The sequence below is a fragment of the Microplitis demolitor genome, chromosome 10 (genome assembly GCF_026212275.2).
Source record: "Microplitis demolitor isolate Queensland-Clemson2020A chromosome 10, iyMicDemo2.1a, whole genome shotgun sequence".
Taxonomy (NCBI): domain Eukaryota; kingdom Metazoa; phylum Arthropoda; class Insecta; order Hymenoptera; family Braconidae; genus Microplitis; species Microplitis demolitor.
In genome coordinates this window covers 7,282,407-7,297,543 of record NC_068554.1, presented here as the reverse complement: position 1 = coordinate 7,297,543, position 15,137 = coordinate 7,282,407, and the positions used below count along the sequence as shown (strand labels likewise).

At 28.2% G+C, this 15,137-nt stretch overlaps 4 protein-coding genes across 5 annotated transcripts; 2 read left to right on the top strand and 2 right to left on the bottom strand.

The window, feature by feature from the left end:
• On the top strand, positions 1 to 1,643 carry LOC106693058 (uncharacterized). The gene is made up of 3 exons (XM_008550771.3): positions 1 to 733; positions 804 to 1,036; positions 1,129 to 1,643. The coding sequence occupies exon 1, from the start codon at positions 7 to 9 to the stop codon at positions 718 to 720; it is 714 nt and encodes a 237-aa protein (XP_008548993.1). The 5' UTR covers positions 1 to 6; the 3' UTR covers positions 721 to 733; positions 804 to 1,036; positions 1,129 to 1,643.
• A 49-nt stretch (positions 1,644 to 1,692) lies between these two features.
• Positions 1,693 to 4,736, bottom strand: LOC128668816 (uncharacterized). Its single transcript, XM_053742597.1, has 3 exons — positions 4,645 to 4,736; positions 1,998 to 2,600; positions 1,693 to 1,922 (listed from the first exon to the last, which is right to left on the bottom strand). Exons 2-3 carry the CDS (start codon positions 2,572 to 2,574, stop codon positions 1,885 to 1,887), a joined length of 615 nt encoding a protein of 204 aa, XP_053598572.1. The 5' UTR covers positions 2,575 to 2,600; positions 4,645 to 4,736; the 3' UTR covers positions 1,693 to 1,884.
• Positions 4,737 to 5,398: 662 nt separating this feature from the next.
• LOC128667278 (RING finger protein unkempt homolog) lies at positions 5,399 to 7,299 on the bottom strand (the record flags this gene model as incomplete). Its single annotated transcript, XM_053742599.1, is given in 4 exon segments — positions 5,399 to 6,043; positions 6,477 to 6,686; positions 6,760 to 7,031; positions 7,128 to 7,299. Coding segments are annotated over 4 exon segments (1,080 nt in total), but the record flags the coding sequence as incomplete, so codon positions are not given.
• Positions 7,300 to 10,425: 3,126 nt separating this feature from the next.
• Positions 10,426 to 14,725, top strand: LOC103572252 (membrane-bound transcription factor site-2 protease). 2 transcript variants are annotated; one of them, XM_008550774.2, is made up of 6 exons: positions 10,426 to 11,004; positions 12,959 to 13,240; positions 13,319 to 13,669; positions 13,749 to 13,907; positions 13,984 to 14,232; positions 14,310 to 14,725. In XM_008550774.2, exons 1-6 carry the CDS (start codon positions 10,927 to 10,929, stop codon positions 14,670 to 14,672), a joined length of 1,482 nt encoding a protein of 493 aa, XP_008548996.2. In that variant the 5' UTR covers positions 10,426 to 10,926; the 3' UTR covers positions 14,673 to 14,725. The 2 variants fall into 2 exon arrangements, with proteins under 2 accessions (XP_008548996.2, XP_008548997.1); XM_008550775.3 differs by lacking the exon at positions 10,426 to 11,004 and adding an exon at positions 12,183 to 12,381.
• Positions 14,726 to 15,137: the final 412 nt, after the last annotated feature.

Sequence of the window (15,137 nt, the reverse complement as noted above, 5' to 3'; positions counted from 1 at the left end):
GCGGGTATGCCAAACGTTATGGGTGCTATTGATGGAACTTTTATTCCAATAAAAGCTCCATCTGAAAACCCTGAAGTATATGTCACAAGAAAATGTAATACCGCTTTGACAATGCAAGCTATTTGTAATAGTAACTTGAGATTCACTGATATTTTTATTGGATACCCTGGATCGGTACACGATGCAAGAATTTTTAATAATTCTGACATTTTTATAAATGTCAGCGCCAATAAAAACCAGTTCTTTCCACCAAACCATTATATTATTGAAGATAAAGCATATCCACCGCTTGATTGGTGTGTTGCACCCTTCATCAATCGAGGAGGTCTGACCGCAGCTCAAAAACGTTTCAATTATATTCATGCACAAACTCGACAACCTATTGAGCGAAGTTTTGCTCTACTTTTCAATCATTTCAGACGCTTAAACTATTTAGATATGTCACGTCTAGATTTAATTCCGAAGACGGTTTTAGCGGCTTGTGTATTACATAATATTTGTCTCGATGATGATAACAATTTTGACGAATGCGATGAAATGGTTAATAATATGAACTTGATTGATGACAATCAAGCAATGAATATGATTAACGATGAAATTGATATGAACATAGCAGATGAAGAGATGGTTATAGAAGGTGAAGAAGACAACTTTGTTGGATTTGATCTGAATGGTTTACAATTTCGTGATCAGTTATGTAATATGATGAACAATCAATAATTGGAATTCTAGTGTAAGTTATGCATACATTTTTTTATTTATTAATTTATTAATGTAATTGTTAGAGATTTTTTTTATTGCAGATTATTTATAAGCATAACATTAGAAGATCAGCTGACTTCAAAACCGCGAGGGTTTATCAAGAAACCACGAATTGATCACGAATCCAAGGCAAATAGTCTGATTGTTGTTATATAATTAAAAACAAAATGTAATTACTAATTTAAATTGAACGCAAATTCTTTTGTCATTATCAGCTCCTGAGAGACGTAATACTGATAATGTTGTTGATGATATTCTTAATTCTGAGACTGAGGTATGCATATTTATTATGTTAATTATCATATTAAGTTTAATAATCAATGGAAATTATAATTTATATTTATGCTTATATTTAATTTTGTTTAGGAAACTAAAGTTACCATAAAACCTGCGAAAAAAGAAAATAATGTATCTCTTGCTGAAAGAATGAGACTAACATCTCTGACAAATTGTGTTGAACAATCTCACATACTTGGAGAGTAAAGTATGTTATTACAACTACTAAATAAAGGAAAAATTCGCAAACTATTTTGTGGGGACTACCAGGACGTGGCAAAGTATATCGATTTTATTGACCTGAAATCTCTTTTTGCGAGGATTAATTTAATGTGTGAAGTAGCTGAAATTAAAGAAGCAACAGCTATTGTTGGTAATGATTTAAAATGTGGCCACTGATCGGTAATATTTATGGACAAAACGTATATATTCACTAAATTAATAAGGGAAAAAATTGATGTCATTTAAGTTTTTACGAGTTACAACGATTAAATACTGGAAGAGAAAGTAGATTAATTTATTTATGAATTCATAACTTAGTTATTAAATAATTTAAGAACAAGTGATAATTGATGCTGACGTACTAGCCGTATTTGTATAGATAATAATAATGAAAAGTATTATAATAATTATTAATATTACATTTGATGAATAAAAATTTACTATGTTGTTTAAAAGTAACAAAGTGTGAAATGTTAAATCTATTCTAATTGTTTTTCAAATAAATTGAATAATTTTTCTGAGTAAAGTTTAAAATTTTCATTAGCTTGACGCTGTAGTTTTAACTTTTCTTCCTGTAATTTTTCTCTTTTCTTCGAGTTTTGTTCAAATATTTCAATCAACTGATCAACGTTGTTTTTTTTTTTTTTTTGATGAGGATCTTTCTGAAAATTAAAAGTAATTTTTTATTTATTTATTTTTTTTTTTGTTAAATTAAATGAATATAATAAATTTTTTACCTGTATTCACGGATGATCTGCTTGATGCAGCACAATGTTCAGGCGTAATATTAGGTTTTTTACCGAATATTTCATTCATTTCATTAAAATATTCAAATTTCATTGCTGCTGCGCCGGATGACTTAGAACTCATGTTATCTTTTTTTTTAGAGTATTGGATTTTTAAATACTTCATTTTGTCGAAGCATTGACTCCAACTCATCACGATACCATGATTTTCAGAATTTATTGAGCTTGCAATTTCATTCCAAATTGATTTGCTTGTTTTTTTTTTAGATTGAAAATCTGATTCATGGTCGTGATATAAGTGTATGAGCCTAATTGTTGCTGTTCGAGGCCAATATAATTTAGATTTAATGTCGTTCATTTCAGCAGAAGGAGCAGCAGTTTTTTTATTTACGTCAGATATGTTATTTTTATTTGTACAACTATCTTTTTCGATGTGACTGCAATTATTTTCTACAACATTATCTTCTGGTGAAGTTGATGAGCACGGCATAACAATCAATTGTCCATTAATCTCAGTTGAATGGACGCCTTCAACTATTGGCAGGTTGAATATCTTACCTAATTCCATTAAAGGAATAGACGTTATTTCACCATCTATTAAAATAAAAAAAAAAGTAAAAAACTTAATTTTTATTATTTTTTTCATATATGAAGTACTTTAACATGGAAAATAAAATTATTGAGATTTAAATTTAATATTGAAAAAACTTACCTCAGTTATAAGTATATTAATAAATATCTATGTGTATGTATATATATATATATATATATATATATATATATATATATATATATATATATATATTGGTTTTATTTAAATCAAGTATTTATTTTATTTTCCATATAAACAACTTAAGTTTTTTATTACTTGAAGCAATTTCTTTAATCAAGAGTAATAATGAAATAATGAATAAAAAAACTAAAGGTAAATATCTAATTAATTTTAAAAAACTTACAAATACATTATAAATTAAATCTTTAATGTGAATATAAGTAATTTTATTGAGTTTGAGTGTAGTATTAAGTAATATTCATTTTAATCTAAAAAATTTAAATAGGATAAAAATATCATTTGGGGCTACTGCTCCACTTTTGGACATTTAGAACTTAAGCGAATCAGATGAAGACAACGAAAGTGAAGATAACGGAGATGAAGACAACGAAAATAGAGATTTGTTTTTTTTAAATAAGACAGGAATTTTGAGAGATTAGTTTCTTTGAAAACTAATGAATAAATTTATTATATAAAAATAAATATTACTGTATTATTTGTTTTAATAATCATTTGTAAAAATTCATTTTTCAAGTTCTCAGTAAACTCTATTATCACAGTATCAGGTAAGTATCAAATGATGATTCATCAACTACAAGTATTATTTCAAATTTTCCTACACGGAAAAAATGATTTATGTAAATTTAGTAACGACAAATAATATAATAATAAAAATGATCAATAAATATTATTCTAAATAGTAATTTTTTCATTTGTAATTAAAACGTTAATAATTTTCAGTTAAATATAAAAATTTATTATTAATGCAGGAAAAACTAATATTTAAAAATAAAAAATCGTAACATATATTAAAAATTTATGACACGTAATAAGAAATTTATTGTTTAGAATTTCAAAATTTCCTATATTTACATCCAGGTTCCAGTTTATGATTTCAAATACAAATTTTTAAGGTTTCTGTTTTTTTCGATATCAAAAAATGTTAAATTAATAAATAAAAAATAGTTAGCGGATGGTGACAATAATTGAAACAAAAGAATTAATAAAAAATATATGCCCATCTGTTTATTAGTAACGCGAATAATTCGTTGATTAACATTGACAGATACAGCTTGCAACTTATTAAAAAAGTTTTTTTTTGCGGTTTCTTTCGCTGGGATAGTTATTTTAATAGTTTTAATTTAATCTTGTTGTTTTAATTAAATGTGTTCATATTTTTAATTTTACTCATTATAATTATAAGAAATTAAACATTTTATACATAATTGTACATATTATATCATATACATATTTGTATATATATTACATTCTGTACATATTTGTATTAAAAGTAATTGATTAGCATTATAAATGAGCTTGAAAAGATGCCAACCGACAGCGAATTATGTTTGATAAGAAGATCGAAAATAATTACCATGCTGCAGTGTGGTAAAACAAAAAAAGATATCATGGAAGAAGTTGGTTGTACCGTAAAAACAATAGACAAATGGGCCAAACGGTATGCTGAAAATGGGCAAGATGGTTTGACAGATCAACGGATAACAAATCATGGTCCACGTAAAACATCAGCTGAAGAGAACGAATTATTTCTGGCTACTGCACGGGACAAACCGTTCCAATCAGTGGCTAAGTCAATCGAAGAATCTCAGTTGAATATCTCAGTGAGAACTGGACAGAGAAGGCTTCGAGAAAATGACATCATAAATAAACCAACGGCCAAAAAAAATGATTTAAATGATGAGCACCGTAGGAAGCGGATCCAGCATGCGCGAGACCATCTGAATTGGACCCAAAATCAGTGGGATGCTGTCATTTGGTCCGATGAAAAGGTAATTTCATAAGATAATATACATGAACCTAAAAATTATGTATAATTATAATATTAATATTAATTATATCATATACTTCTAGAGCTTCAAATCATCTATGGACAATCGTCGAACAGTTTGGCGGCCTCGAGGCGAACGATTAAACCCCAAATATGTTGTTCCGAATTGGCGATCAAATCGGATTTCTTCGATGTTTTGGGGATGCATGAGTGGAGTAGGGTTGATGGACCTCGTCCAAGTGGGCACTCACTTCAATGCTCAAGATTACATTGAAGTGCTTGAGAACGTCATGTTACCAGCAGCTAGGCGAGTTTTCCCCGTGGATCAGTTCCCACAAATTACATTTATGCACGACAACAGCCCGGTACATACTGCTGGAACTGTGAGAGACTGGTTCAATGACCATGATGATATTGTACTCTACTCTCATCCACCAATGTCACCGGATTTGAATCCCATAGAAAATATATGGGGTAAAAAAAAATTAATTATATAAATTTTAAACATGAAAAAATGAAAATTATAAAAAATCTTTTATTTAGGTTTAATGGATAAAAAATGGAGTCCAGCAAACCGGCCAAAGACAGTAATTGAGCTGAATAATTACACCGAACAGCTGTGGGGTGAACTGAAGGATCGGCCAGACTTTTGCCGAAATATAGTCAACTCAATGAATAAACGTATGCAAGAAGTAATAGAAAAAGATGGTTATTGGACTAAATATTAATTATTAATTTTATTATATATATGTGTATATATGTATACATAAATGTATATAGATAATACATCATACATTAATAAATCTACAGATACAAAACATTTTTTTTCTTAAATTGTAGTTCGTAAATCATTTATAAATTACAATAGTACATTTAGATGTAGGCAGATATAATAGTAATATAAAATAGATTCTAAAGGAAAAGAGAGCACGAGCAAATACAGATCGTTGTCAAACATCGATCGTTAATAAGCAAAAAAAAAAAAATTTCATGTTTTTCTTGTCAAAATTTATTTTATGACTGCGCTATTAAATATTATGGCTGCAAGATTCACGAAGAGCTTAAAGGTTGTATTGGTAGATCGAAAATAAATAACGGCAGTGAAGTGTAGCGACATAAATGTTTATAGTTAATAATAACAGTAATTACTTTTTCAACATCCTTGAGTTCTTGACGTAGCTGTGACTGAGTGGATTTTAATACGCTTATTGACAAATTTCTTACCTCATTAGTAATACGTTTTATTGAATGAATATGTAAACTGCCACTTAAAGAAGCTGCTTCATTCTCATTTTTTAGTGCTTTCACTTGCATCAGTGCCTCATCTCGCTATTGTTCCGCGACTGAGACTTTTCTATTATCCTCTTCACTCTCGAATTGCCAAGCCGAGCAAGTGGCACGTGCTTAATTTATCCTCTCATCCCAAGTAGCCAGTTGTACGCGAATAGAAGTCAACTCTTCTCTCAACCTTTGAACCTGCAAGTTATTGCTTTGTATTTACCACTGTTCAACTTACTTTTCCCGTTACAAGTGCAAATAAACAGGAGGAAGAGACAAAGTGGATTTTCTATGAAAAAAATTATAATAGTATGAAATTTTTTCTTCTGATCTCCATGTAAATATCCGGTGTCAAAATAACGCAGCAATAAAAAGATGGAAACTTTTTTTTAATGTAGGGCAAAATGGGTTTTCCTAAAAAAATGAAAACTTTGAATAATTCGAGATAAGTTTTAATTAATTTATTGGATTAATAATGTTTGAGTAGCCCGTAATGCCCCATCATGTCCAGATAATTTTTTATGAAGTTAAAAATAAAAAGTAAAAAAAATTTATGAGGCTCATTCCGAGCATTTTTTCTGTATAAAATGAATGTATGTATTTATTAATGTCAATGTAAGTATAGATTTACCTCTGACAGTGATCCAGAATTACTAGGGCTTATTGAAAATGCATTATCAAGTGGAGATGCTCCTAATGGTTGTGTGCGCGATGGCGATAATTGATTTGCAAAATTAAATAGACTACTATTGAAACCGATGGTTTTTTATGTCGAGCTACTTAATTGAGATATGTGATTAAAAAATAGATCTGATACTGAATGACTTAAAACTGATATCGGCTGTAATAAAATAATGAAAAATTATTTTTAAATTCATAAAAATTATTTAGTAAATTAAAAAAATAAAACTTACAGATTCAATTGGATCTTGATGGGAAAATCTTGATCCAGTTGAATATCTAGTGGATTGTAAATGCTGCAGTGGACTGGACGTAGAAGATGAAAAATTAGATAAAACCGAGCGCTCAGCCATACCGGGAATATTAACTGGCGCAGAACTACCGAGTAATCCAGAGCTCGCGAGACCAGAAGATATTGAATTGCATTTTGGAGAGCTGGAGTCTCGGTGCATTGAGTCTACTAGACATAATTGGTTGTTTAAATGCAATTGGTATAATGCGTTACCTAAAATCAAAATTACAAATAACAAATCGTTAATTGCAAATTCTTGTGTCTCGAATATTATCAATAAATAAATAAATAAATATAACATTTACTCACCTACTACTGATTCAACAGTATCATTTGGGTAAAATGAACTACTTGGAATTGATGATACCGTTGATGCTAACGAGTGTCCCAATGAACCGTTTAAATTATAATCAAACACAAGACTTTGTTTGTGTTATAATTTTTCAGATTTTGTTAATATTGGAACTTATTCTATTGCTATTATTTGCTTTCGTAATTCATTATTAAAAAAAGTAAAAATTTTTTTACATCATATCAATCCCCAAAAATGTAATTAATGACTTAAAATTAAGTTTAATTAAATACTTACAAGTTTTAAAAAAGCATTAGGATTAAATAGCATACTGAATAATTTATACTGATTTGAATTATTTGTTGAATTTGTACTGGAATTATGTAAATGTGCACCAGGTGGTTTAATGTGTGCCGCTCCAAACTAACCCTTAAGCAGTCAAATTACTCTACTTATACATGATACTGAAAGTAAAGGACATCAGAGAATAAATATTTTATTTGTATTATATTCAATTATAATAAAAGACTGATAAAGTCAGGATTCAAATTTAATTACCTAAATAAATGCAAAAAAAAAGCTTGGATATTTTGCCGGCCCTGTACAACCACTTTAGTACTCGTTGACGCCATTTTCTAGTCATTGTTGTTTTCAACATTATTATGATTATTATTGTATTGTTGATGGAATTTAATGGTAGCGCCACGCGATTACTGGTGGTAAGATAAAAAATCATTCGTAAAACTTAGTTTATTTTTTCCAATAGAGAAATGTTGAAACTGACTTTGGTCACCATAGAAAAATTTTAAAATAGAAAAATTTTTTCATAGAGTTGTTTTGTCATAGAGATATGCAGGATAGGGAAATATTAAGGAGAATTGTATAGTTATGGAGAAATTTCATAATATAAATATGTTAACACCTAATTCTATCATATTATAGTAAATTTTCTAGAGACTTAATTTTCATTGAGATATATAGTATCGAGATATTTTGGACATGAATTATTGTAGCATATATTTATATTTAATAGAATAAATTTACACAGAGATAATTTTACATAGAATTATTTTGCAACATAAATATATTTAATATTGATATTTTCGCATAGAAATCTATTTAAGAGAGATGTATGTTGGTAGAATACTAAAAGTAGAAAAGTAAAAAGTACGCTTGTAACCAGGTACGGTATGAATACATGGCGCTGATTGTATGATATTTAATGAACTGGATGAACTGTATTTTGTATTGTAGGATCAATAATTATTGTCAGTATGGTATGGCTCCGTCTGGTGGATATAATTGCAGAACTATACATGCGAATTTACCAACTGTAAGTCGATTCAGCCGCAAGTATTTTGAAATACTTACCCTGATAACACAAGTTGATCGAGAAAAAGTTGGTCATTCATTAGTTTTCGACCAACTTGACGACAAGTTATCGACAACTTCAGCTTTTGCAACTTTTGGCTACAAGTTACCGCCAACTTTCTCAGAAAGTTGGCGGCAGTATGGAGCCGCAACTGGAATGCAAGTTTCTGAGGAAATTGAAAGTAAACTTACCGTCAACTTATGATCACCAACTTTTGCAAGCAACTTTTGCCACCAACTTTCTCAGAAAGTGATCGTCAACTTTTTGGATTTACAACTTTTGCCACCAACTTTCTCAGAAAATGTCCATCAACTATTGGAGGTACCAACTGTTGGCGATCAACTTGGTTCCAGTTGCGGCTGCAAGTTTCTCGTCAGTTTCTCGCCAACTTGGCTATCAGGGATAACTTCAATGCGAAAAAAAGAACTTAAGAACGGTTTTCAGATAAGTTTTTCCCAGCTTTTCTTTGAGATAAGAGCTCTAAACGCAAAGAAAAACACAGACCCGAAGCTTTACTCTATGAACTAGCGAAATGCACTTCAATTTTTTGATAACTCCCATTTATTTACGAGAAAAGCTTGGACAAAGTTCCCATTTACTGTACAAGTTCAACAAAGATAGTACCGTTTATCCAGTTGAGTGCGAATAGAGAAAAAAATAAAAACGCGTCTGGAAAGAAATTTATATTTAATAAATACATCCAATTTCAATGCTGAAACTTGTTAATTATATTTTATTTGATTGAGCTACCTAAACTTTGTGATAATCAATAAACAATGTTATACTTTTTTAAGAAATCCAGCATTACAATAATCGCTCTTCTCAAAGAAGAATGATTTTATCTCATTACAAATGAGTATAAGTGATTATATATGAGATTATATATAATTATATATGATTATATACACGGAATTATATATTAGTATATTGTGTGACTAGGGATGAAACAAGTCACACACCTTATTTTTCATGATTACCTGCATCAAAACTTGAAGATTCAGTATCAGTAGCAAGCAAGAAACAAGTAAATTTTAAGCCGATGATACGGAGAATTGTTAGAGAATGAGAAATTTGTGATTTACAGTCACATTAACTCGTAAATAAGATAAAAATATTATTTTTACCCATTTTTTAGTACTTTTATTTGGTTAATTAAAACTGTCACTTAAAAAATGAAAGAAGTAAACTGAAGTGACAAACAAACAAACGAGAGTAATAAGGCTACAAATGAACATTAAATATAACCAACACAGAAAAAAAAAATCTTGACTCGAGAAAATTTTTCTTCAACCAAAAAATTTTTCAGCGGGTGGAATGAAAACCGGGAATTTCTTGAACGAAGTGAAATAATTTCTTGAATTTTAAATCTTGAATTAAGAAAAAAAATTCTTAAGCCAATATATATTTCATACTTGGTCCAATAATAGAATTATTTGTTTTAAAAACTTGCTTTTCTTATTATAATAAACATTTTTCTTAACCTAAGTATGTAACTTACTTAAACCAAGAAATAAAAATATTTAGTTCAAGAAAGTTATACACTTAATTAAAGATCTATGATGTTTTGAAACAATAATCGGTACGAAATCGAACTAAAAATAAAGGGAGTTGGTTTAAAAAATTTAAACTCTTGGTTTGAGTATAGTATACTTTCTCTGACCAATCACACGAAAAATCTCAAACCAAGATTACTAGTCTCAAGCCAAGAAAGTTTTCTCTTGAATTCACTGGTAGGTGCTCCCTCCTTCGCACCCCAAGGAATACTCCCCACTCTCCCTCTTTCTCACACTAGCACAGCAAATGGATTTTGAGTCCACATTTTTATTTTAAATAAATTAAAAATTAAATAGCTATATTATTATAATAAATTAATTAATGTAGTTAAACAATATCAAATAATTTCTTAATTTTTTTTGTAATTAAATTCTTTTTTTTTTTTTAACTTTTTTATTTTAATATTGAAATTCATTTATGAACGATTCATACGATCCGTTCAGTATTTTGGTAAAATGTCGGAACTAACATTTTTCTAAATTATTGGCAATAATATTTGTAATATTAATTCAGTGCTTAGGATTTAAAAATGTGACTGACCATAAGGCCAGTGGGGCTCAGTATATGTGGGCAAAGTAAACATAACCTGCCAAAGCCTGAGATGGTTTAGTTGGTAAAGCTCTCGCGTGACGCCGAATCGATCAGGGTTTGATCCATTAACCATGACGTCCATGACAATTAATTTTTTAGCTTTTGTAATTCAAATTTTTGCAGGTTAAAAAAACATGGTGACTCCTTCACACATGTTCATGTTTGTAAACAAATAATAGATTTCTTTTTTAATTAAAATATCATTCTTATTAATTAAATAATAAACCAAGTAAATTATAAATTACAATATTTACTGCATATTATTATAAATGATTTTAAAAAATTATTTGTAAATATTTATGATGAGTGCACTTGATCTTTTAATAATTATTGGATTCATTCATTGTTCTTTATTTTTTTTCAACATATTATTCCGGGTAACTATCAATCATAATTATTCTTATTTTTGATTTAATTAAACATATTCGTAATACAAATATTCATTGACAAAACAATGAAATTATTAATATTGATAATGTTTCGACATAACTTCTGTCATTTTTAGGCTGAAATCCAAAAATTTGATAGTTTATGAGTGTGAATATAACAGACTGGTGGGAAATTTTTAAAATATTTGAATAAGTAAATAAAATGTAAGTCGAATAAAAACAAAAAAATGTGTATTTAGATAAATAAAAAATCCGTACGCGCATTTTTTTAAATTTCATTATTTTAATTTATTTGAAATTCATAAAATGTCTCGTGTTTGCTAAATCTACATTCATGTTAATGTTCAGTATTTGCGAAAAGTGCAAAAATATTGTATATTATTATAAATGAATCAAATCAGAACAAGTACTCACAAAAACATACAGTCTCTGTGTGAGTGCCCGAGTATTACAACTGACAATTATTCAGTTTGTTCAAAAATAAATTTTTTATATGTGAATGTAGTAGACATTTGGCAGTTATTATAATTTTGAAATAAATGAACAAATTTAAATCGAATAAAAATAATAAGTGCGCAGTTATAGAATTGTAAAGTCGATATGTGCATTTTTCTTTATTTTTACAATCTACAATTATTCTCATATCTGCTAAATTCACACTCATAAATTTTTTTAGTCATTTACTAATTCAATTTTTATAATTATTACTATGATTAAAGATTAATGCAATTTATTCTCATATGTTCTAACATTGATTTCAATGATTATTTAATCATAAAGTCCTCAAAAAAAAGAAATAAAAAAAACCCAAATCTTTTTATTACTGTCTTATAGAGTTGAAACACCATTTGCAAATACTAAGGAAATTAATAACTAATTAATTTTTAAATATAGTAAAACATCTTAGCATACCATTAATTATTGATTAATAAAACCATAGATGTCTAAACAATGTGACAAATACATGAAAAAAGAAATTTTTATTTAAACTATTTAAAATATACTTGAAATTAATAAAAATATCTATTCATACTAGTTTCGATCACCCTCAAAAATACCTTTTATAATGCCCAATATATATTAAGTCTTATATTTTAAAACTGTATATAAACTTATCAATAAAATAGTATTCAATATTTTGTTAATTTCTTAAAAGAAAATTTTCACTTCAGTTTCAATGTCCAAAACTAGTATTTCCACCCTGATTCTCTCGTAATTATTTTTTCATTTGATTTCTAAAATATTTAAAAAGTGGTGAAAGATACAACAAAATTGTTCAAGTTTCTAGGATCTATTAATAAAATGTCTGCATTTGATAAAAAAATAATTCAGTATCTTGTTTTAAAAGATTCACCTAAAACTAATGTAAGTAATTTTAAAATATGATTAAAAAAAAAAAAAAAAAAGAAAACAAAAAAACTCATCGATTCTTTGTGCGGAATTCAAATGTACTCATCACTATCAAGAAAACTAAATCAACATATTTAATTATTGATCTCATAAAAAGAGTTGGTTATTAACAGGCACAAATACAAACTAAGACCTTTCGAATGAAACCAAAGTTAGGTTGGACAAAATTTGTCTTAATCTTTTAATAATGTAGATTCAAAATAGTAAATTTGACTAATATCTTCAAAAGTAAATGATTCTTTATATTTACAATTAGCATTTATAATTATGAAAAATAATTTTGTACTTCTGAGAGATAATATAATATTATAAATTGTGAAATTTCTAGGTTTTGGCTTGAAGATCCCGTAATTTATGTTGAAACGTTGCGAGTGTCAATGCGTTTTATTATTTTTCCAATAAATAAATAAATATGTGGATCAAAAATCCAGCTTACGTTTACTTGAAACAATAATTACCAACCAATTAATCTTATATTATTATAAACAACTATTGTTACCAATAATAATAAATGTAAAATTAATACTTGCAGTCATGCTTACACTATCCATATTTTTTATTTATGGAAAATACCGGTCTGGAGATAAAGCCATTACGAATAATTTGGTTCACGTCATTTTTCAACCGTAACATTCTGAAATGGTCGATGGATAAAACAAAACTATTGTCTCTATGGTTTAATTTAGGAGTTATTGTCAGTATTATTTTATTACCTATAGCATTTGGTTTTATAATAAAGATGACAATATCAAATTTCTTAAATAAATCAGCAGAAGGTGGACCAGTTGACGCTAATTGGCAATTAGAACCAATGGTATTTTTATAAACACCAATCAACGCTTCCAATAAGTAATTAAACATATGAATCAGTTAATTCATAACTCAAACTCAGATTCCAGGTATTAATGTCCCGGTGTCTGATATCCAATACTACGTAATAACTTTAGGAATCTGTAGCATTTTTCATGAAATGGGGCATGCAGTAGCTGCATCGCGTGAAAATGTCCAGGTCTACGGAGTTGGTTTTATCCTGGCATTCATCTTACCTATAGCATACGTTTCAATAAATTACGAGCAATTAAAATTATTAAAAATTGGTGGGCAGTTACGGATACTTTGTGCTGGTATCTGGCATAATATTGTCTTGGCTATAATTGCTGCTGCTATATTTTCTTTTAACTCATGGATTTGGACACCTTTATATATTTCAAACTCTGGAGTCTACGTTACATCAATTGCAACCGTAAGCTCTTGATAATTTATATTTATATGCATTATTATTAATAAAAGAACGATACTCAATTAAATAAATTATTTTGTAGAATTCGCCATTATTAGGACCACGAGGTTTAGAAACATTTGATGTTATTTATAAAATAAATAACTGCGACGTTAAAAATAATGATGACTGGTATCATTGTTTGCTGCAAACGATTAAAAGACCATCATCTGGATACTGTGTTGAACAAACATTTATCGAAGTGATTCAATTATTTAATTTAATTCTTAATGATAAATTTGACTAATTAATTAAATATTATCTATTTATTTATTTAGGAGCACGATGAATCAATTCCATCCTGGATGACAGAAAATGGAGTAATAAATTGTTGTGAAGACAATAAGAATGAGAATCTATGTTTTGAATATGTAGAAAATTTACAAGATCCATTAGAATTGCCTCCGTATTTTTGTTTACCGGCTAGAAAAATAATTGAACACTCTAAAGGATTATGTCAGTTCTTTACTGACTGTTTGGGGTCTGAGATCCACTGTATTAAACCTTCGTTAGATAATGTTACAAAAGTAAGTCAATACAATTTGATCTTTTTTTTTACGATTTAGAGTTAAAAGATTTTCTTAAAAACCTTTTTTTGTTTCAGGTGGTAAAAATATCAACGCAGAAAAATAATGTTCTATTTTTAGGACATCCGGCCGATATTTATCGTACAGTTGAGACTTCGAACTGGACACCTAAGTACCAGATCTTTAGTCACAATTTACCTGAATCAATAGAATTACTGTGTAAATATATAACTGTATTATCTGCAGGTCTAGCTGTGATAAATATAATACCCTGTTTTTTTTTTGACGGACAATATATAATTGAATCACTGGTACAAACCATTCTCAGGTCATTTGTTAGGCACAAAAGCGCACGTAATTCAATTGCATTGATAATAACTTGCACTGGAAGTGTATTTTTTGTGATAAATTTAATTGTTACGTTGATTAAAATGTACTGAGTCATATTAATTGTTTTTTTAATGTAAAAAATATATACATTCTATACAATTATTATTTACTTTGAATAATTTAAATTTTTCTTCAGTTCTTTCATTGAATTTTCCCCATGAACTATTAAAGACTTTATCGCAAACTAAAAAAAAATTTAATAAGTAATCATTGTTTATTTATTTTGTTAATTTATCTACCTCATCGGTTATATTTTTATTGGCTTTAAATTCAGATCTAGCCCACTCTAAAAAATAACTTTGATCCTCTTTCGTCGGTATTTTTTTAATTGTCCTCAAGATATTTCGATAAAGTGCTATGACTTGCTGTCGTACTAAAAACTAAAAAAAATTCAATAAATGTAAAGTTAATTATAACAATAATAATTAAATGATTGTACTTGTTTGAGGTTCATAGACGAATTAGATATTTTATTTAACATTGATATTGATGCAATAGTTATAAAATAAATAATT